Source organism: Phycodurus eques, chromosome 11 (assembly GCF_024500275.1).
Source record: "Phycodurus eques isolate BA_2022a chromosome 11, UOR_Pequ_1.1, whole genome shotgun sequence".
NCBI lineage: Eukaryota > Metazoa > Chordata > Actinopteri > Syngnathiformes > Syngnathidae > Phycodurus > Phycodurus eques.
This window is the reverse complement of record NC_084535.1, coordinates 28,436,131-28,458,089: the sequence shown is the minus strand read 5'-3', so window position 1 is coordinate 28,458,089 and position 21,959 is coordinate 28,436,131. Positions and strand designations below refer to the sequence as shown.

Below are 21,959 nucleotides of genomic sequence, written 5' to 3'. Positions count from 1 at the left end.
ATGTTATCCAGTAAGTTAAACACTTCCACACAGTTAAGTCAAGGCACCGGGAGTGAAGCTGACTGTCATATGGAAGTTGTGAAACTGCAACAAAAATACATACACAGCGGTAAGTCTAGTAACATAAACGTCACTGCTTCAGGCACACGTGGGAGTTAAACTCACAAGGCAATTAACATTAGCATGCTTCATGAGACCTGCTGACACTGTCCTACCTGTGAACAGACCGTTTTTTCTCAAACAGCTTAGATGACACGATGACTGATGACCATTCAGTTCCTCAGTCTAATGTTGTTGCATGATTTAGTTACAACCTGTTTATGAAAAGAGTTCCTAAAATCCAGATCAAGGTGTAACATTCTGAACAAATTTATAGTGCTGGCTTAGGATTTAGTAATTCGGCTTGTTTATTTGATTCATATTTTTTTATATTTTTTATATAATCAAGAGCTGGGATTGAGTTGGCAAGATTACTTATATTAGCATATATATGTATTCTTTATATATATATATTAGCATATGTATTCTTTTATTGCTCCATAACTCTGGTGTAACTTCTCTGAGACGTCAAGCCTTGCTAAAAGCAGCGAGCCATCGTTTGTCTTATGTCCCAAGTGGGCTACAACAGTTGGCTGCGTAGCTGGTGGGAATGTCCTGATTGTGGAAATTTACTGCATCTGACTGAAGGACCTTCCTTTTCATCTGGTTTTTTTTGCCCGAGTTGCGGGTTCAGAGAGAGTGTGGGGCCTTGCAAAGAGCATGAGGACAGCCGGCCATCTCCCCTCTCCCTCATAATTCCTCCCTCTGTCTCTTTGTTCATATCTTATAAAAAGCTCTATGTATTAAAAACACCCAAACAAAACAAAACCAAGACAAGATTGTTTCCTTAATTTTTCTATAAAAGAGCAATTTCCAATACATGAGCCAAAAAGTGTCCTCTGTAAGGAACTGTACGTGCAGTGCGTACAGTACATCCGCGAAGCATATTTGCCTCCATGCCTTTCTTGTCGCCCGCCTCTCACTCAGCTGCGGCGCCCTGTGAAGGGAGTTAGCCCCGAGGAGGATAACCTCGGCCCATCTCCCGCGCAATGATACATATGACAGCAACATAAGGTCAAATACCAACTTGAACAAAGCGCTGTTTGGAAACTCAAGCAAGCTGCCTTTTTTTCCTGAAAAGTTGTCATTTTGGAGGTGAGAAGATTGCATCTGACACCTACAATATATAAAATCTGAGTTAATACTGCCACTTCATATTATAGTACATTCCCTTACATCAGCTATGCAGTGAATTTGGTCTCCACCTCTGCCACTGACAGACATGGGGTTGCATGCTTGTTGATTTTGGTGATGAAATGGGGGGATTCCAAAGGCAATTTGTTCTTCACCAATTGCTCCAAAATGGATTGATATTATTGGAAATGACTGCCAGTTTCATTTTCTTGAGAACAAAATACAGAAATCAACTTCTTAGTGAAATATGGACCATTAAGACCATACTTCCTTGAAGTTCTAACTTATTTCATTCAATGAGATGGCCAATATTTTCATTTTTGAATGTGTTTTTGACTGATATTGTGTCTGTTACCAGAATGAATGGACAACCATAAAAATAGAGACTGCAAACCCAAATTCAGCAGGGGATCAAATAATCATTTCCTCCACCGTAGAGACACAGTATTTTGCCATTCTGATCCGATGCGTTTCATAATTATTCCATGTACACATTGTTTGAGGATGCGTTCCTCACCCATATCCAGCCAGGAAGCCAAGACTGGGAGGACTGACTTTGTCGTTGAATATGATCATGGACAAAACCCCACATGAAGAAGGGGCACAGCCTCCAATGGCGATGTCCCACCATTCCTGTTTTCCACTGGAGTTCAATGAATCGTCGCTCATCAGCGACAGGGTTATATTCTGGTAGCTTTCTTCATTTCCTAAAATAAACAAACAACTATGTTAAAATAGACTTCCTTCTTTTCTTCCTGCTCTAAGATTAGAGTAGTTATACTCCATCCATCCATCCATATCCGAGGTCGGGTCGCGGGGGCAGTAGCATTAGCAGGGACGCCCAGACTTCCCTCTTCCACTTCATCCAACTCTTCCGGGGGAATCCCGAGGCGTTCCCAGGCCAGCCAGCCGAAGGATGTAGTCTCTCCAGCGTGACCTGGGTCGTCCGGGAGCCATCCGAATCAGATGCCCCAGCCACCTCATCTGGCTCCTCTCGATGTGAAGGAGCAGCGGCTCTACTCTGAGATCCTCCCGGATGACCGAGCTTCTCACCCTATCTCTAACGGAGAGCCCGGACACCCTGCGGAGGAAACTCATTTCGGCCGCTTGTATCCGGGATCTCGTTCTTTCGGTCACGACCCGCAGCTCGTGACCATAGGTGAGGGTAGGAACGTAGATCGACCGGTAAATCGAGAGCTTCGCCTTTCGGCTTAGCTCCTTCTTTGCCACAACGGATCGATACCAAGTCTCTCCGCTCCAATGAGAGTTGGAGGTCACGGCTTGATGAAGCCAACAGAACCACATCATCAGCAAAAAGCAGAGATGCAATACTGAGGCCACCAAACCGGACCCCCTCTACGCCTCGGCTGCGCCAAGAAATTCTGTCCATAAAAGTTATGAACAGAATCGGTGACAAAGGGCAGCCTTGGCAGAGTCCAACCCTCACCGGAAACGAGTCCGACTTACTGCCGGATATGCGGACCAAACTCTGACTCCGGTCGTCCAGGGACCGAACAGCCCGTACCAGGGGGTTCGGTACCCCATACTCCTGAAGCACCCCCCACAGGACCACCCGAGGGACACGGTCGAACGCCTTCTCCAAGTCCACAAAACACATCTAGACTGGTTGGGCGAACTCCCACGCACCCTCGAGGACCCTGCCAAGGGTGTAGAGCTGGTCCACTGTTCCACAGCCAGGACGAAAACCACACTGCTCCTCCTGAATCTGGGATTCAACTTCCCAACGGACCCTCCTCTCCAGCACCCCTGAATAGACCTTACCATGGAGGCTGAGAAGTGTGATCCCCTGTAGTTGGAACACACCCTCCGGTCCCCCTTCTTAAAAAAGGGGAACACCACCCCAGTCTGCCAATCCAGAGGCACTGTCCCCGATGTCCACGCGATGTTGCAGAGGCGTGTCAACCAGGACAGCCCCACAACATCCAGAGCCTTGAGGAACTCTGGGCGAATCTCATCCACCCCTGGGGCCTTGCCAGCGAGGAGCTTTTTAACCACCTCGGTGACCTCAACCCCAGAGATAGGAGAGCCCGCCTCAGAGAACCCAGACTCTGCTCCCTCATGGGAAGGCGTGTCGGTGGAATTGAGGAGGTCTTCGAAGTATTCTCCCCACAGGCTCACAACGTCCCGAGTCGAGGTCAGCAGCGCCCCATCCCCACTATACACAGTGTTGATGGTGCACTGCTTTCCCCTCCTGAGACGTTGGATGGTGGACCAGAATTCCCTCGAGGTCGTCCAGAAGGAGTCCCACAGGCCAAAAAGGCCCGATAGGACTCTTTCTTCAGCTTGACGGCATCCCTCACCATTGGTGTCCACCAACGGGTTCGGGGATTGCCGCCACGACAGGCACCGACCACCTCACGGCCACAGCTCCGGTCGGCCTCCTCAGCAATGGAGACGCGGAACATGGTCCGCTCGGACTCGATGTCCCCCGCCTCCCCCGGAACATGAGCAAAGTTCTGTCGGAGGTGGGAGTTGAAACTCCTTCTGACAGGGGATTCCGACAGACGTTCCCAGGAGACCCTCACAATACGTTTGGGTCTGCCACGTCGGACCGACAGCTTCCCCCACCATCGGAGCCAACTCACCACCAGGTGGTGATCAGTTGACAGCTCCGCCCCTCTCTTTACCAGAGTGTCCAAGACATGCGGCCGCAAGTCAGATGACACGACCACAAAGTCGATCATTGAACTGAGACCTAGGGTGTCCTGGTGCCAAGTGCACGTGTGGACACCCTTATGCTTGAACATGGTGTTCGTTATGGACAATCCGTGACAAGCACAGAAGTGCAATAACAGAACACCGCTCGGGTTCTGATCGGGCGTCCGTTCCTCCCAATCACGCCCTTCCGGGTCTCACTGTCATTGCCCACGTGAGCATTGAAGTCCCCCAGCAGAACAATGGAGTCCCCAGCGGGAGCGCTCTGCAGCACCCCCTCCAAGGACTCCAAAAAGGGTGGGTACTCTGAACTGGTGTTTGGTGCATAGGCACAAACAACAGTCAGGACCCGTACCCCCACCCGAAGGCGGAGGGAGGCTACCCTCTCGTCCACCGGGGTGAACCCCAATGTACAGGCCCCAAGCCGGGGAGCAATAAGTATACCCACACCTGCTCGCCGGCTCTCACCGTGGGCAACTCCAGAGTGGAAGAGAGTCCAGAGCCCAAGCTGTGCGTGGAGGCGAGTCCGACTATATCTAGTCGGAACTTCTCGACCTCACACACCAGCCCGGGCTCCCCCCCTTCCAGAGAGGTGACATTCCACGTCCCTAGAGCCAGCTTCTGTAACAGGGGATCGGATCGCCAAGGTCCCCGCCTTCGGCCACCCCCCAGCTCGCACTGCACCCGATCCTTATGGGCCCTCCCACAGGTGGTGGGCCCATGGGAAAGTAGTTATACTTTATATGAGTAATTTTCATATAATTTGACCAAAGACACTGAATTTCCTTTTGAAAATCATTCAATTTGACTATATTTGAATTATTGACAGTTGGTATCCATTAAAAGGTCATAATTGTTTCTGTATCATCATAAAATATCCATCCATCAATTTTCGGAACCACGTATCCTCACTAGGGTCAAGGGTGGGCAGGCGCCGAGCTCAGCTGACTTCGTGGGTTCTACCCTGAACTGGTCGCCGGCCAATCATAGGAGAAAAATATTCAAAAGTAATATTTTTCAAACTATTACTGCCAAAAAGTCTTTACCGTTAGGTGTACGGCATGAAGTTATATAGAGGCGGCATGGTGGACGACTGGTTAGAGCCTCTGCCTCACAGTTCTGAGGACCGGGGTTCAATCTCCAGCCCCGCCTGTGTGGAGTTTGCATGTTCTCCAAGTGCCTGCGTGGGTTTTCTCCGGGTACTCCGGTTTCCTCCCACATCCCAAAAACATGCACGGTAGGTTGATTGACAACTCTAAATTGTCCGTAGGTGTGAATGTGAGTGCGAATGGTTGTTTGTTTGTATGTGCCCTGCGATTGGCCGGCAACCAGTTCAGGGTTGTACCCTGCCTCCTGCCCGAAGTTAACTGCGATAGGCTCCAGCACGCCCGCAACCCGAGTGAGGAGAAGCGGCAACGAGACTGACTCGAACCCGGCGTGTTTGTTGGCGAACTTGCCCGGCTGTTCATTTCGGATACAGAAGATGAGGACTTTGATGGATTTGTGGATGAGGATTGATCCAAAAATAACGTGAGTACATTGTTAAATACTTCAATAAAGTACAACCGAACTCAGTTTTGCTCCCGCCTCCTTTTAAAAAACATTGTTTTAGCGTGCATGCATGCTACCGTATGTTTCAAGCTAGCGTATGTTTTACCATGCCTGCGCCCAATAATACGGTGCGCCTTTTGTATGTGTTAAATACACAAATAGACCCCGCAACTGAGACTGCGCCTTTTAATACGGTGCGCCCTATGGTCGTGAAAATACGGTACTTTGTTTTTTTCAGAACTACATTATTCCAAAAGGCCCGGTCTTTGCCTCTCGGTTCATTGTTGACTCACTGACAGTTGACTTGGACCTAAAATGAATAACACATCTGAAACATGGGAGGATACATATATCCTGCTCATTTTGCCACATGAACAAAAATGTTTTTATTTCATTAGCTAATACACGTTTTATTTCTCTACAGACGTGAAATATTTCCCAATATTCAATACCCATATCGCATGTTTTTTCCAATGTCGTGCAGCCCTAATTTAGATGGTTTTACAGTCATAGCGGCCCTCGTGGCCCAACACCTCATGATGCCAAAACTATCTAGTATCTATCTACGTACTGTGTTTAGTTTGATCAACTGAAAGACCTAATATGACTTTTTGTTTTGTTCACGGAGAGCTCCCGCGTCCCACTCCACCCCGGGTCCCCTCAACCAACCACTCCTACGGTGGGTGGAGGGCACCTCTTTTCAGATCATATTACATATGTATAGTATTTAAATACAATCATTTTTTTTGTGACCTTCATATAGTTGACTGGCTGGTTTGGCCTCTGCTCCATTGGGGGCCCGGATGTAATTTGGAAACAAATTTGGAACATGCCTGCAAATAAAACAAAATACAAGTTGGACAATGAACTGCAGTGGTAATAAGATGAACATTGATAAATTGCTATAAGAGCGTAAACCTACACTGCCTTAGTGCGATTGCCCAGCAGAAGAGAAGCGAGATCGGCCCTCACGGGGTTCCCAGGTTCCAGGTCAATTGAGTGCTTGTCAAATGTGTGCTCCACAGTCCCTCCTTTCCCCAGGTCCCTGTTCAGGGTGAAATTCAAAGATTAATCTGTGAAAAAGGGAAAAGTTATGACATTTCATGACAGTGAAGGCAAACTGAAGCATGTCAATGTTTACCACATCCATTTATAAAGATATGTCCCAGGTATGATGTATTTATTCTTTGGTAACAGAAAAAAAGGATGTGATCGACGGAGTAGTGCTCGTAGATGCACTGCACATACAGGTATATCTCAGTCAAAGAGTCAAATATTTCATGATTCTTAAAAAATATATATATGCAGAATGTTGTTGATTATAGCTTACAGCAAACAAAACCCCCAAAATTCACCATCTCTACAAACTAGAATACGACATAACAAACAATCAAGAAACAATGGAAATGATTTTGAATGGAGAAATGAGGCAGGCATGTACCCTCTGAAAAGTATTTTCTCAAGTGTTTAATGAATCTATGTAATGTACGAGTGCTGAAATGAATGGACTTTTCTACCATATTCAAATTTGTTGAGATGTACCTGTACCGCAGTAGCTCAGAGAGTCAAAGAAACACCCACACAGAAAATAAAAACAAGTGTGCACAAGCTCTGTATGGTGACCTAGACCAGCGGCTCTCAAATGTTTTGGACTGAGGGACCCGCCTTTCCTAGGACCCCCTCTTTGTCATAATGACAATTAAACATAACTACCATGCGTATTTGTGCAATGTTTTAACCTAAATATTCCTGAGGTCTGTAATAGAAAGGAACTTAACTGAATTAAACTTCATTCCATTTCATTTCAAAATGAATTCATTCATCGCCGCAAGCTCCAAATGATGCATGCGTGAACGGATGTCAGATTTATGTGATACTGTATGTCACAATCACATCAAAGCTTTGAAGTGGCCTAATGCAAAAAGGCCGGGAGGTGGAACTGTTTTAGTATATTAGTGTTATTGTCGCCAATATGGTGGGATGCACTTTTTTTAAATGATACAACAAAAACTTTCAAAAAAAAAAAAAAAAAAAAAATTATTCTGTGGAGCCCAAAGCTACGTCTGGTGGACCCAACTTTGAGAACCATAGATCGAGACTTTTGAAGTCGAACAAATGGCAATATGTGAATTATTATGAGTGACAGGATAACATCCTCATGACACATGGACAAGCCTAATTGATTGAGATGCACGGGGAAAGGCTTGAGCGCGTTTGACCTTGAACGAGAATGAAGCAAAGCTTAACCTTTCAAAGTAACATACGACCTCAAATAGAACTTGTCCTCAATTGTTATTCTAAATTACAGGTATGCATTCAGAACCAAATTGTGTTTCCACTGACTTTTCAACTGCTTATATACATCGATTGGCTCTCCGCAGTCCCCGTCCACCCATTCATCGTGAAATTGCTCAACCGAGTAAATGTATGTTTTAAGCTCCTTTTAAAAATGTCTTGAAGTAAGTAAGCCCTTCCGTGTCATTTAAACAATATCATCCTAAAGAGACTTCAGCATACAGTATATTGATGTTCTTAGAAAGTAATGGTTCGAAAGAATCAGAATCAGAATCAGAATCATCTTTATTTGCCAAGTATGTCCAAAACACACAAGGAATTTGTCTCCGGTCGTTGGAGCCGCTCGAGTACGACAGACAGTCAATTTACAGAACACTTTGGAGACATTGACAAAAAACAATTGTGCAAAAAGATGCAGAAGATGCGGAATCATACAGAAGAAGAGATAGGGCTTGGAATAAGTAAGTTTTTACTTCTTCATACTTTTTAAGTTTTTGGGAAATTGTTTTACTTTCATCTTATTTTGTTGTTCTTTTTGGGATGTTCGAAATAAAGAAATCACAATCAAAATAAATGCCAGCGATGTATAGTGACAGGCAAAACAATGAAAACAAACCCGTTGCCATTCATACAACAGAAGAGGTCATGGCTTCCTGGGAGTGTTTCAGTTTTGGGTTCATTTAAAACAGGCACAGATTTCACACTTCGGTCAATTTGTGAGTAAATTGAGATGAGATCCTAATTATGTCTGTGTTTATACTTTGTGGTGTGCTGAGAGATTTTCAAATGCAAAATGAGTGCCTTAGCTCTATCAGTTTTGGGAAAGACTGACTTCAAAGAGAGCATTCTTCGCAATGAAATCTTTAGCTGAGGAAGAGATGGACGTGATGTTTTCCCAGGCTTTCAAAGCAGCCTCTTTCTCTTATTGTTTGTTTTGTGGGGTTACTCCCTTCAGTCTCATTTTTACAGGTAAAATGCATGTTGATCTTCTTTGGAGTCAACTTCTCTACTCAACTCAACTTTAGTTCGAGAGCACTTTACCAACTGCAACTATAACAATGTGAAGTACATCAAACACAATAATAAAAAAAACAATCAACAAATAAACCCTTAACCTTTAAAGCGGCCGAAGGCAGGGACTTTGGCGGTCTGATCCCTGGCTATTGAAGATGGCTTAAGGGTGCTGGAAAATACTCCCACTGTGGACTCCCTCGTTCTGCTGGGGGACTTCAACGCTCACGTGGGCAATGACAGTGAGACCTGGATGAGCATGATTGGGAGGGACGGCCTCGCCGATTTCAACCCGAGGGGTTCGAGTGGTGCTTTGTTATTGGACTTCTGTGCTCGTCACAGATCGGAATCAATCAGAATTAGAATCGACATCAGAATCAGAATCATCTTGATTTGCCATGTAGGTCAAAAACACACAAGGAATTTGTCTCCGGTAGTTGGAGCTGCTCTAGTACGACAACAGACAATCAATCGACAGAGAATACTTTTGAGACATAAAGACATAAAAAAAACACAGTCACTGAGCAATAAACACAGTCACTGTTACCAGTAATGTGTTCATCCCGGTAAAAAAAAATTCTTGAACAATTGTGCAGTCCTCTAGCAATTAGAATAGTTTGAAATGACAAATAGAATAGTCCGGTGCAATGAATATTGTGCAAAGGGTGCAGAGACTTGATACAGTTTAAAGTGCAGAGTAGTGCGATAATCTGTGACAATGTTAATTGTGCAAATGGTGCAGTTGCTCCTCAAGCAGTGTTGATAATATTGCAGTATTGGCCAGTATCGGTCAACAGCAGATATGCAAACAGTGCAGAGGGGCGAGACTACGACAGTGAGTGCGCGAGTAATGTATAAGTGGCCCGACAGAGATGTGACAACAATCGAGACAAAATTGCCAGCATGTTGCAATGGAATTGATTAATGTAATTAATTAAGAAGTGAATGGGAAGAAGGAAGAAGCTGTTGGAATGTCTGCTTGTTTTAGTTTGCATTGTTCGATACCGCCTACCTGAGGGAAGGAGCTGGAAGAGGTGGTGACCAGGATGTGGAGGGTCCCAGAGGATTTTGCACGCTCTTGTCTTAGTTCTGGCAGCGTGCAAGTCCTCAAAGGTGGGCAGGGGGTACCGACAATCTTTTCATCTTTTGATTGTCCGTTGCAGTCGGAGTGTGTCCTTTTTTGTAGCAGTACCAAACCAGACTGTGATGGAAGAACACAGGACTGATTCGATGACCGCTGTGTAGTACTGCCTTAATAGCTCCTGCGGTAGGCCGTGTTTCCTCAGAAGCCGTAGGAAGTACATCCTTCTGCTGGGCCTTTTTGAGGATGAAGCTGATGTTGATCTCCTACTTCAGGTCCCGAGAGAATGTAATTCCCAGGAACCTGAAGGTCTCGACGGTTGACACAGGGCAATTGGACAGCGTGAGGGGCAGCTGTGGAGAAGGGTGCCTCCTGAAGTCCACCATCATCTCTACAGTCTTGAGCGTGTTCAGCTCTAGGTTGTGTCGGCCGCACCACCGCTCCAGCCACTACACTTCCTGTCGATACGCAGACTGGTCACTGTCTTTGATTGTCCATAAGGAACACCGTGTTCAAACATAACGGTGTCTATACATGCATTGGCACCAGGACAGCCAAGGCCGCAGTTCGATGATCAACTTTGTGGTTGTGTCATCAGACTTGTGGCTGCATGTTTGGGAAACTTGGGTGAAGAGAGGGGCGGAGGAAGGTGCGGGAAGATGCCAGTCTGATCTGGCAGGCCTCGACGTATTGTGAGAGGTCTGCTGGCAGAGCCCACTGTCAGAAGGAGCTTGACTTGGACAGTATAAAACCGTCTACTTCTTGCTGCAGATGAACTCGTTGGCGTTTTTGCAGTGTGTTTTGGGTCATTGTCTTGCTGCATGATGAACTGTCTCTCAATAGATTAGTTTCACCTTTCTTAAAATTGCCGGACAAAATGTTTCATTTGTGTGATTTTGCTGATACCATTGTGTTTTTCATTAACGGGGATTAGTGAGCCACATGTTGCAATCGGTGGGTTCAAACAAAGGATGCAATCTTCTAAATTTTGTCTCCGACCCAGATGTAAATCCCTGGAAATAAAAGCTGAAGAAGTTTCCTACTTCTTCCTACTTCCTTTGAAAAATGTAACCTTTCCTTACCAATGACTCTATAGATCTTTTTTTAAACATTGTTTTCCCTCTTACCTTCCATTATAATGTCTTCTTTCATGTTTGTATGTCATATAAAAAGCAGTCAATCAAATGTTTATCTCTTGTCTCATATTTATCGCTTGAGGACCCCATTTTTTCCATCATCTATTTATCTCCAGCAAAAAAATAAAGGTATTGGCCTCATTATTCCAATAGGAATAGTATATGGGAGTTTAGACAGACAGAATGTCACAATCAAGTACACAACAAGAAGAGAAAAATATTTTACCTTTGTAAATTCCACGACAGACGCAATGTTAGGTCAGCAGGGCTTCCGAGCAGTTCTTTTATGACTTCCTGTCTGCTCGGAGGGCTTATTCTCCAGACTGAGCCTGAACTGCCTTCAATCACGGCTGTAACAATGTCCTCATAACCATATAGTGAAATGAACTGCATGGCTACCTACAAAAAAATCAAAATGATCGAAGTGAATGAAAAAAATAAAACCTTTTAAGAAAATATCTGTGCATTTCTCCTAAATTGGAACACTTACATCTTTACATTCACAGTACCTTTTCACAAAACTGTGAAAATACTTTTGTGATGATCCCTTGAGCAAAAGTATTTTTGTCACTAGCACACATCCAGCACTGTGCTTGGCGTAACTCTGCGGGGAGGCGGGTTAGACCTTAGATCATATTGACGCGACGAAGGCTTTGTTGGAATGCCGAATTCCAGCGTTAGGGGGGGCCAGAAATCGCGGATTATAGCTTTAACACCTAAGCCTCAAGGAGACATGTCACCGAAAGAGCAAGACCAGTACAGGGGTTTATCCCATAAGGCTGAAAAATGTCTCGTGACCTATTGTAGTCATGAATGTAGACTGTTTTTCTTTATATGTAATTGCTTAACATTTACCGAAAAAGAATTGGTTTCAGCATTTTAAAATAAGCTAAACATGAAGAACTTTAAAGTATTTCCCACAGTCTTAACTGTTTCTGTAAACTGCCCTTGTCTGGACACACCATCTTCAATAAAACAAATATCAAAACACACAGAGAGCCTTGTAAAATGACTAAAATCACAACGCACCGCATTGTTCCCAAACGTTTTGGTGAGTTTTTCGTATCGCACGTCTGTAAAGGGTTGGATGGACTGCTGCTGGACACTCATGGTGAAGATAGGCTGTGCACACACAAAAATAGAGACCGAAATAAAAATAACCGCAAATGTCACCAGTGTTCAAACGATAACAGCACAAGTTTGTATTTTCCCCACCCAAGGAATCAACGCTTACATTTACAACTGGAACAAATTACATCAGTTAAGTGTTTGTTTCAATTTCATACAAATTGAGTCCCGTGAAAACATAACTCCACTATAGGCCAGGAGTGTCAAACCCAAGTTTACAGTGGGCCCAAATTTTAAATTGAGACAAAGTCACGGGCCAAACTCAATATTTATTGAAAACTGACTGCGATAGTGCATGTTTTCCCTTCTCCCCAGATATGCAATATTAAACCTTATCATATAGAAACAAACTTACGTTTTGCTTCGACACCGAGTGTGGAATGTTTTCCAGTTGTCGTCAACAGCTTGAAATGAAAATAAGTGTAGCCAGTTGCTCATGCTTACCTCATATCCTCCTAGCTTGACAGTAACAGTGACATCAATGGGGTGGTTTACAACACCAACCACAGATCTGACCAGTGAAATGAAGAGCAGGGGGAACCATATGATGCACACCAAGAAGATGATGATGAGTCCACCCATTCCATATTTCACCATCTTCTTTTTCTTTTGCCCTTTAGGCTGGGGATATTTCTGAGGGGGAGAATATTTGGAAGGATCAGCATGGATTTGGAAATTAACTCCAGGCAGTATATTTCAGACCATTTCATCAGAGCCCTCGTGATGATTCGAACTGTAAAATATTTCAAAAAGAATATAGTGACCGTATTTTCACGACCATGAGGCGCATTTAAAAGTCTTACATTTTCTCCAAAATGGACGGGGCGCCATAATGCGGCGCACCTTCTGTGCGCACCGAGTTCCAAAATCTGTAAATGTTGTTGTGTGATGAGCGCTCCGCTTGACTTTTTTTTTTTTTAGCAATTACTGCCAACACTCTGCTTACACAGAGGAAAAGCGGAGGTGGCTGAGGACAGGGGATGGTGCGTGAAGTAGCACGCTAAAGCCACGCCCCCCTTGCCGGGTTTTTTTTTTTTTTACACCGCTTGACTGACTGGGAGCATTTCTGGGGTGTGCATTGTGCAAAACAACATCGGTTTGGCTAAGGACCCCCAAAATGGCACCTACGAAGAGACACGCTTACGAAGCACAGTTTAAACTGCAAGCTGTCAGTTACGCGGAGGACCGTGGGAATCGAGCAGCCGCGAGAGAATTCAAGATCAACGAATCCACGGTTCGCAGGCGGAGGAAGCAGGAAAACGAGCTTCGTCAAGTCAAGAAGACGAAGCTGAGTCAAGGCGAGGTGGCCCGAGTTGGAAGACCAACTCGAGCAATGGATTAATGAGCAAAGAACAGCCGGGAGAAGCGTCTCTACAGTCACCGTTCGATTGAGTGCAATAACTCGGGGCTTGCCATCATTCCGGGTGGCTCGACGAACCGCTGGACATCCGTGTAAACAGGGCGTTCAAAGTGAAGTGAGCGGCGCGGGAGCCATGGATGACAGATGGCGAACACAGCTTTACTAAGACTAGGAGGCAGTGCCGGGCGAGTTACGCCACAATTTGTCAATGGATTGCGGATGCTTGTTTGAGCTTTCGCACGGCAACGAGACTGACTCGAACCTGCCGTGTTTGATTGAGGACTTGCCCAGCTGTTCATTTCGGATACAGAAGATGAGGACTTTGATGGATTTGTGGATGAGGATTGATCCAAAAATAACGTGAGTAGATTGTTAAATACTTCAATAAAGTACAACCAAACTCAGTTTTGCTCCCTGCTGCCTTTTTAAAAGCATTGTTTTAGAGTGCATGCATGCTACCGTATGTTTTAAGCTAGCGTATGTTTTAGCATGCCTGCCCCATGTATGTATGTGTTGAATACAGAAATAGACCCCATGAATGAAACTGCGCCTTTTAATATGGTGCGCCCTATGGTTGTGAAAAAAAATAAAAATGCGCGAGTATTTACAGACAAAAAAACAGCTTTGTTATGCAGCGTAGTCTTAAATTATGACTGCCCAAACGCGGACATTTCTGCCCACTTCTAACTTGAGAAAACACCTTCTGGTAAGACTCAGATCTCTCTCACACACACTCGCTCGCTCTCTCACACACAGTCTATTTCTTTCTCTCTCTCTCTCTGGGGTCTGTCTGCAGCATACAAGAGAGAGTCTCTTTCTCGCGCCAGCATGACGCCGCATGCTCAAACACACACACACACACACACACACACAGACACACGCTATCAATAAGTCTGATCAGTGAACAGCTTCTTCATTCAGTCATTTAAGTGAGTAAAGCAAATAAGGTTTCTGTAGGGCCCAATGCAAGAGTTGTTAGTTTCCGGAGAGACCTGAAAATAGCTGTCCACCAACATTCCTCATCCAACCTGAAAGAACTGGAGAGGATCTGCCAGGAATGGCAGAGGATCCCCAAATCCAGTTGTGAAAAACTCGTTGCAACATTCCCAAAAAGACTCATGGCTGTATTAGCTCAAAAGGGTGCTTCTACTAAATACTGAGTAAAGGGTCTGAATACTTATGGCTGTGTGATATTTCAGTTTTTCTTTTTTAATCTGCAAAACATTCAACAATTCCCAATTCAATATGGGGTGCTGTGTGGACAAAAGGCTGCAATATAACAAAGAGTGAACATTTTAAGGGGTCTGAATACTTTCTGTACCCACTGTATGTATAATGCGCACTATTGAACATTTGAAGATTCTTTTGCGGGGGTAAATTACGCATTATACACGAGAAATTATTGATGGGCATCCAACAATGACCTTATTTCCAAAATGGCGGACAGGAAAAGGACAGGCTTAAACAAAACTTTTTAAAACAATACCTTCAAACAAATACTCCAAACTGTGAAAATTATTAGTAGGTTATAATAAATTGGGCTCATTACATTTTGACTGTCCCTCAAAATTCACAAAAAATTGCTGTGATTCAAATGTTGGACTCCGAGAGTGAACACAAGTGGACCCCACTTCTATGGGGTCCAACTTCTAGCCCACATACAGATAAATGGAAGTTTGCAGGGTCCTTTTTGATATTCTTCAACTTTTGTTTATCTGATAAAAAAACATCCAACATCTCAGCTTTGTGCTGCAGGTGACAAAGCAAATCGTTATTAATACTCGTGTCAGATTCTGTAACATTTAATATTTCAACATTGTTGGTCTCGAATATTATCTCATAATGTGGCGGGTGAATTTAAAAAAAAAGAAAAAGCGTGGGCCACAAATGGCCCATATGCTGACGAGGTAAGTCATACCTTCTCTGTTTCACGGCTGCATTTGATGATGAAAATGTTTGCATAAATGTCTTCCACGCACATCCAGTTGGAGAGAGACAGAGTGGTATCTGTCCAAACCCAGTCCATTACTGCTCGCAGCTCTACAAGGAAGGGAACCAGACGAAAACTACACACGCACACACACACACGCACAACACATTGTGAACCTTGTATATCAAAACACTATTATTTGAAACAGACTCTACTGTTAATGTACTCAATATAAAAACATTGAAAGATTCAGGTTGGTATTGTGTTCATACCCTTGGAAGAGAAACAAGTTTAGGTGGGTGTAATTTTTGGTGAGGAAGTTGCCAAGAATACGAGTAGGGTACCCACAACGGATCTGGTACGCTGACAGGGCAAAGTAAATACACTTGACGAAGTACCACAGCTGGGCCACAAAGTTCTGATTGAATCTCCTACAAATGGAAACAAGTGAGAGAGACAACGACGACATTGATGAAGAAAATAATGAAACAATAACATTTATTTTGTCATCACGCCACAGTATGATAATCAAACCATGAAGTTGTTCAATTGAAATTCACCTTTCAGTGACAGCAGGTAGGATGAAGAACATCCACAGGTGTATCCCAAACACAAGAACAACCTTGGATAAGAGCATAAGGATCTAATGATTAAAATGTAAAATAGTAAGGCAATTCATATGCTTGAAGGCATTTCTGAGTCCGTTTTCATGAAATTCTTATTTGCACGTGCAGTGGAACCTTGTTTTTTTTGCTCCAAAAAGTCAGACAAAAATCGTATGAAAACTGCTGAAATAATTCCCACAGGAAATAATGGAAATCCAATGAATCCTGTTTCAGACACCCGAAAAGGACCTGTGGAGTTCAGAGGGCCAACAACTAACAAATTCTCTTTATGCATTTTTTTTCCTCAAGAAAATGAAACTTTCCAATAATTTCAAACGATTCTGGAGCAATCGGTAAATAACTAATTGCCCTGGGATCCTCCCTTTTTCATCACCAAAATACATGACAGTGTCTTGGTGTGACATCTGCAATGGAACTGGAGACTAAATTCTCTGCATAGCCTTTGTGGACAAAGGAATGTATTCGAGGTGGAACTGTTCACAACATCCATGGTTTGGTTCGTATCTCGGTTTTGTGGTCACGGTTTTCAGTTCAGTGCACGTTTTGTCGATGTCATGTATAGTTTGGTTGAAGGTGAAAGTATGTGCATATCATTATTAATCACAATTACTGTTGTTGTTATTGTATTATAATTATTGAAATTGTTTTTTGTATTTATCAGAAATACAAATCGGCTGGTCTATGTCAGCGGCAAATACAGTCGTGGCAGGCAGAATAATTATGGATGGCAAAAGGTACAATAAACCTTTGTATTCCCCTGTTGCAATTCATACAACAGAACAAGTGATAGCGCCTTGCAAATACTGTATATCAGCTTTGTGTTGAATTAAACAAGCCCAGATTTCACACTGAGTAAGTACATTGGTGACTCAATTGAGAAAAGATCCTTATTTCAGTATTCATCATTTTGATGATATTCTGGTTTGGTGGTTTACCGTGAGGTTTTTCGACTGCAACAACAAAGGTCTACTGATGATCATCATAAATGCAGAGGTGGGTAGTAACGCGTTACATTTACTCCTTTACATTTACTGAAGTAACATTTTGGATAAATTGTACTTGTCAGAGAACTTTGAATGCAACATATTCTTTTACTTTTACTTCAGTATTTACGTGAAGAATCGATAATTTTACTCCGTTAGAATGATCGACATTCCGCTCGCTCCATTTATTTATCCATTATTGCGTGCGGCATCTATTTTGAGACTTCATCATCAACTTCCACATAGGGTGCCATTGCGCCAAACCAACGTGATCAGTAATGTCATTTGACTCCAATTCACCAATCAGATGACGCAAAGCAGTCAGATGACCGTACCCAAACCCTTCGTGGGTCCATTCAAAGTGATTCATTTTGCGGGTAAAATAAAAAACGCACGAGTATTTACAGACAAAAACCAGCTTCGTCATGCAGCGTAGTCTTAAATTATGACTGCCCAAATGCGGACATTTCAGCCCACTTCTAACTTGAGAAAACACCTTCTTGTAAGACGCAGATCTCTCTCTCTCTCACACACTCGCCGCCGCATGCTCAAACACACACACGCTATCAATAAGTCTGATCAGTGAACAGCTTCTTCATTCAGTCATTTAAGTGAGTAAAGCAAATAAGGTTTCTGTCGGGCCCAATGCAAGTGTTGTTGGTTTTGGGGCAGTTCAAAATTTAAATGGTGGAAGGTGTGTGTTGACTCCCATGTTCAATTTATTTTATTTTATTGTATTTCTTAAATTTATTTATGTCCTGCAATCCTTTTGCCGGAGCCTGGGTGGCGCTTTGCGCTCCTCTCGCCGTCTCTCTCTCCCTCGCTCTCTCTCTTCACAGTCATCAGCACCACCTCAACCGTGCACCTGTCATCAATCAGCCCTCATCATCATCTGCATGAAAGCCTGCCAGATCCCGGAAACTCTCGCCAGAGTATTGAAGCTTCACCTGCGGTACAACGGCTCCCCAGTTTCCAATTAAACTACGTAATTCCTAGTCATCTTTCTGACCTCCGTGTTTCTCCTTGTCCTCAGTGTTCCCTCCGTGTTCCTCGCCAAGTGGATTTCTGCCACCACGCCAGCCGCCTGTGCTCGTCACCGCCTGCCACACATTCTATGCCTCAACAACCTGCCAGCACATCTCAAGGACCATCTCCATTCCCCTTTTTCAATAACATTTTCATCACACCACAAGCCTCCGCCTGCTCTTGGGTCCAGTCTTAATCCGCTCGTGACACATGCTCTGATTTCTTTTTTAAAATCAGAAGTTACAAGTGACTCTTTACTTGAGTAGTTTTTTCACGGAGTACTTTCTTACTCTTACTCAAGTAAATATTTGGAGGTGTCACGATACGATGGTATAACTTTTCTCTGGACCCAGAAGCAAGCGGAGACTGAGAGGTTGGTGGTGAATGGTTTACTGAAGAGGATTACGGTGATGGATCCTTGAGGCATACTGGCGGATCGTCTAGACAGGGAATGTGCGGTGGCGTAAGCAGGTGGATGACTTGGCGGCGTGGTGGAAGAGGTCGGCGGGGAACACGGAAGGAGCACTGAGGACAAGGAAAAACATGGAGGTCAGAAGTATTGCGAGGACTGGCGTAGCTTACGTGTCGGTTTGAGAGCGGGTGTATCACAGGACAACGTTAATACTCTGGCAGTGGACTCTTGGATCTGGCAGGCTTAACTGCGGGTGATGATGAAGGCTGATTGACAACAGGTGTGTGGCCGAGGTGGTGCTGATTACTGGGAAGAGAGAGAGGGAGAAAGAGAGGGAGAGGGCGAGAGGGGCGCAAAGCGCCACCCAAGCTCCAACAAGGGAACTGCAGGGCACAGCTCATGACAGGAGGACTACTTTTTACTTTTACTTCAGTCATATTATTCTAAAGAAACAGTACCCTTACTTGAGTAAGATATTTGGCTACTCTACCCGCCTCTGCATATGTCAATGAAAAGTTCACTCAATAAACTATCTTTATGTTATGAGCAGCATTCATATATGCTTCAGCTCAGGTCCATAAAAACTGGAACATAGGAACAATTATCATCTTTTTGGCTTTTAACCCCAGCACAATGGATTTTAAATGAAACGAACAGGATGTGGTTTAACTGTAGACTTTCAGCTTCAAGGCTATTTGCATCCAAATCAGGTAAACAGTGCAGGAATTACAACAGTTCGTTTATGCCTCCCACTTTTTAAAGGCTAGCTCACTGCATGCTGCCATCGCATATGCTCGGGTGAAGTAAAGTTTCCGTGGTTATCAAAACATCACGAGACACGAATATAGCAATTTCCAACCAGTTCCAAGTTGTTTGTTATTATGTATCAGAGATCTTGTGCTGGAGAACTAAAGACGCAGTAGTACCATCATAAGCCTATTACTTCTACAGAGACTGTATCTCTTCTTTCCATCAAGATCTCTGGTGACGCACCCACTGCAATATGATTGACTGCTGCATCACTGGAGGGCATGACACGAAAGTCATGTCTGCGCCGCCATCTTTGCTAACTTGATACTTTGCTCTGGAGCGTATACACTGCTTTGCCTCATTGGTAAATGGAAAAAAAAGAAAAAAAGAGTCATATGTGTTATGAACCGAAAGGGATCGACCGAACTGAAACTGTCCGACCGAACCGTTTGGACAGTTTTCAAAAATCGTTACACCCCTAGAATGTACCATATTATAAAGTGGCAGTATTTACTCATATTTTATATATTGTCGCTCTCGAGCGGAATCCCCCACCTCCACAATTACAACTTTTCGGAAAAAAACAACAACAACAACGATATCTTGCTTGAGTTTCCAACTACCGCTTTGTTGAAGTTGGTATTATACCTTACATTGCTATCATATACCACTACACACTCACATCAACGTAACAGCACTCCAAAATTATGTTAAATCACTAATTTGATATCTTAAAAAATATGCAATTAGTTATGGCTTTATTGATTAAAATGGTACGAACACAGTGCCGTGGCCATCTAAGTCAGCCACGGTCACACGACACCACCACCGTACAAAATGCCTTTAAAGGCCCCATATTTTGGGTATTTAGACCTCCTATAGAGTTACTCTCTAACATGGACTTAGTATAAAAGTGACAATTTCATTTTCAAAAAAAACACCTTGGTTTTGTCATAGAAGTGTCCAGAAAAGGCCCCTCTGAGAGCTACTTCTGTTTGACCCGGTTTTGTATCCGCTTTGTCCATATTTGAGACCACCCCTTTCCCTTGAATTGGTTGCTTCCGTTTAAAAGACCCATTTGTGAGACCACATGTGTTATGTTGATAGCGCTGGCTTGGGAGCGGAGAGGTAGGCGGAGATCTCCGCTAGTGCCGCAGAAAAGCTCGAGAAATTTGAATGACCTGATTTCACGGCTCTTGGCAGAAAAACGTCTAGAACTCAGGATTATGTGGACAATTTTAATTCATATTTCACGTTTACTGAGGCACTACAGAGCCATTATTACAACCCCAATTCCAATGAAGTTAGGACGTTGTGTTAAACATAAATAAAAACGGAATGCAATGATTTGCAAATCATTTTCAACCTATATTTAATTGAATACACTACAAAGACAAGATATTTAATGTCCAAACTGATAAACTTTATTGTTTTGAGTAAATAATCATTAATTTAGAATTTTATGGCTACAACACGTTCCAAAAAAGCCGGGACAGGTGGCAAAAAAGAGTGAGAAAGTTGAGGAATGCTCATCAAACACCTGTCTGGAACATTCCACAGGTGAACAGGCTAATTGGGAACAGGTGGGTGCCATGATTGGGTAGAAAAGGAGCTTCCCTGAATTGCTCAGTCATTCACAAGCAAAGATGGGGCGAGGTTCACCTCTTTGTGAACAAGTGCGTGAGAAAATAGTCGAACAGTTTAAGGACAATGTTCCTCATCTTAGGGATTTAGGGATTTCATCATCTACGGTCCATAATATCATCAAAAGGTTCAGAGAATCTGGAGAAATCACTGCATGTAAGCGGCAAGGCCCAAAACCACCATTGAATGCCCATGACCTATATCACCACATGGGCTCAGGAACACACACAGAAAAGCTATGTCAGTAAATACAGCTGATCCGTAAGTGCAACTTGAAAGTCTACTATGCAAAGCAAAAGGCTTTTATCAACAACACCCATCTGTGAAGGCACCATTAATGCTGAAAGGTACATACAGGTTTTGGAGAAACATATGCTGCCATCCAAGCAACGTCTTTTTCATGGACAACCCTGCTTATTTCAGCAAGACAATGCCAAACCACATTCTGCACATTACAACAGCGTGGCTTCGTGGTAAAAGAGTTGCGGGTACTAGACTGGCCTGCCTGCAGTCCAGACCTGGCTCCCATTGAAAATGTGTGGCGCATTATGAAGCGTAAAATACGACAACGGAGACCCCGGACTGTTGAACAGTTGGAGCTGTACATCAAGCAAGAGTAGGATAGAATTCCACCTACAAAGCTTCAACAATTAAGGCTTCATACTCGTGCGGACAGTGACCGCACTGGACGTCACTGCATCGGTCCCACGCGTAGTTTGCCTTTATACTCGAGCGCAACACACACGTGCTGTTTTGAAAGTGTGCTGCAGTTCTCCTCCAAATCGGGGTGTCGCTACAGCTGGTATTGGATAGGAGGATCTTGTCTTTGTAGTGTATTCAATTAAATATAGGTTGAACATGAGTTGCAAATCAATGCATTCTGTTTTTTATTTATGCTTAACACAACATCCCAACTTCATTGGAATTGGGGTTGTACATCCCAAATATTAGAAAAAGTTGGTTTGGTAAAATATGGCACCTTTAAAAACAAAAGCCTGTGTCATCCATCCATCCATTTTCAACACCGCTTATCCTGGTTAGGGTCGCGGGGCGCTGGAGCCTATCCCAGCTAACTTCGGGCAAAAGGCGGACTACATCCGGAACTGGTCGCCGGTCA

General features: G+C 43.8%; 1 protein-coding gene across 1 annotated transcript in view; it reads right to left on the bottom strand.

The window, feature by feature from the left end:
- piezo1 (piezo type mechanosensitive ion channel component 1 (Er blood group)) overlaps positions 1-21,959 on the bottom strand; it is a 190,040-nt gene that overhangs the window by 7,187 nt on the left and 160,894 nt on the right. The window contains 9 exon segments of the mRNA XM_061691070.1: positions 1,751-1,940; positions 6,214-6,293; positions 6,383-6,505; positions 11,210-11,382; positions 12,013-12,105; positions 12,556-12,744; positions 15,390-15,537; positions 15,674-15,832; positions 15,962-16,023. Of these exon segments, the coding sequence (XP_061547054.1) occupies positions 1,751-1,940; positions 6,214-6,293; positions 6,383-6,505; positions 11,210-11,382; positions 12,013-12,105; positions 12,556-12,744; positions 15,390-15,537; positions 15,674-15,832; positions 15,962-16,023 (1,217 nt within the window).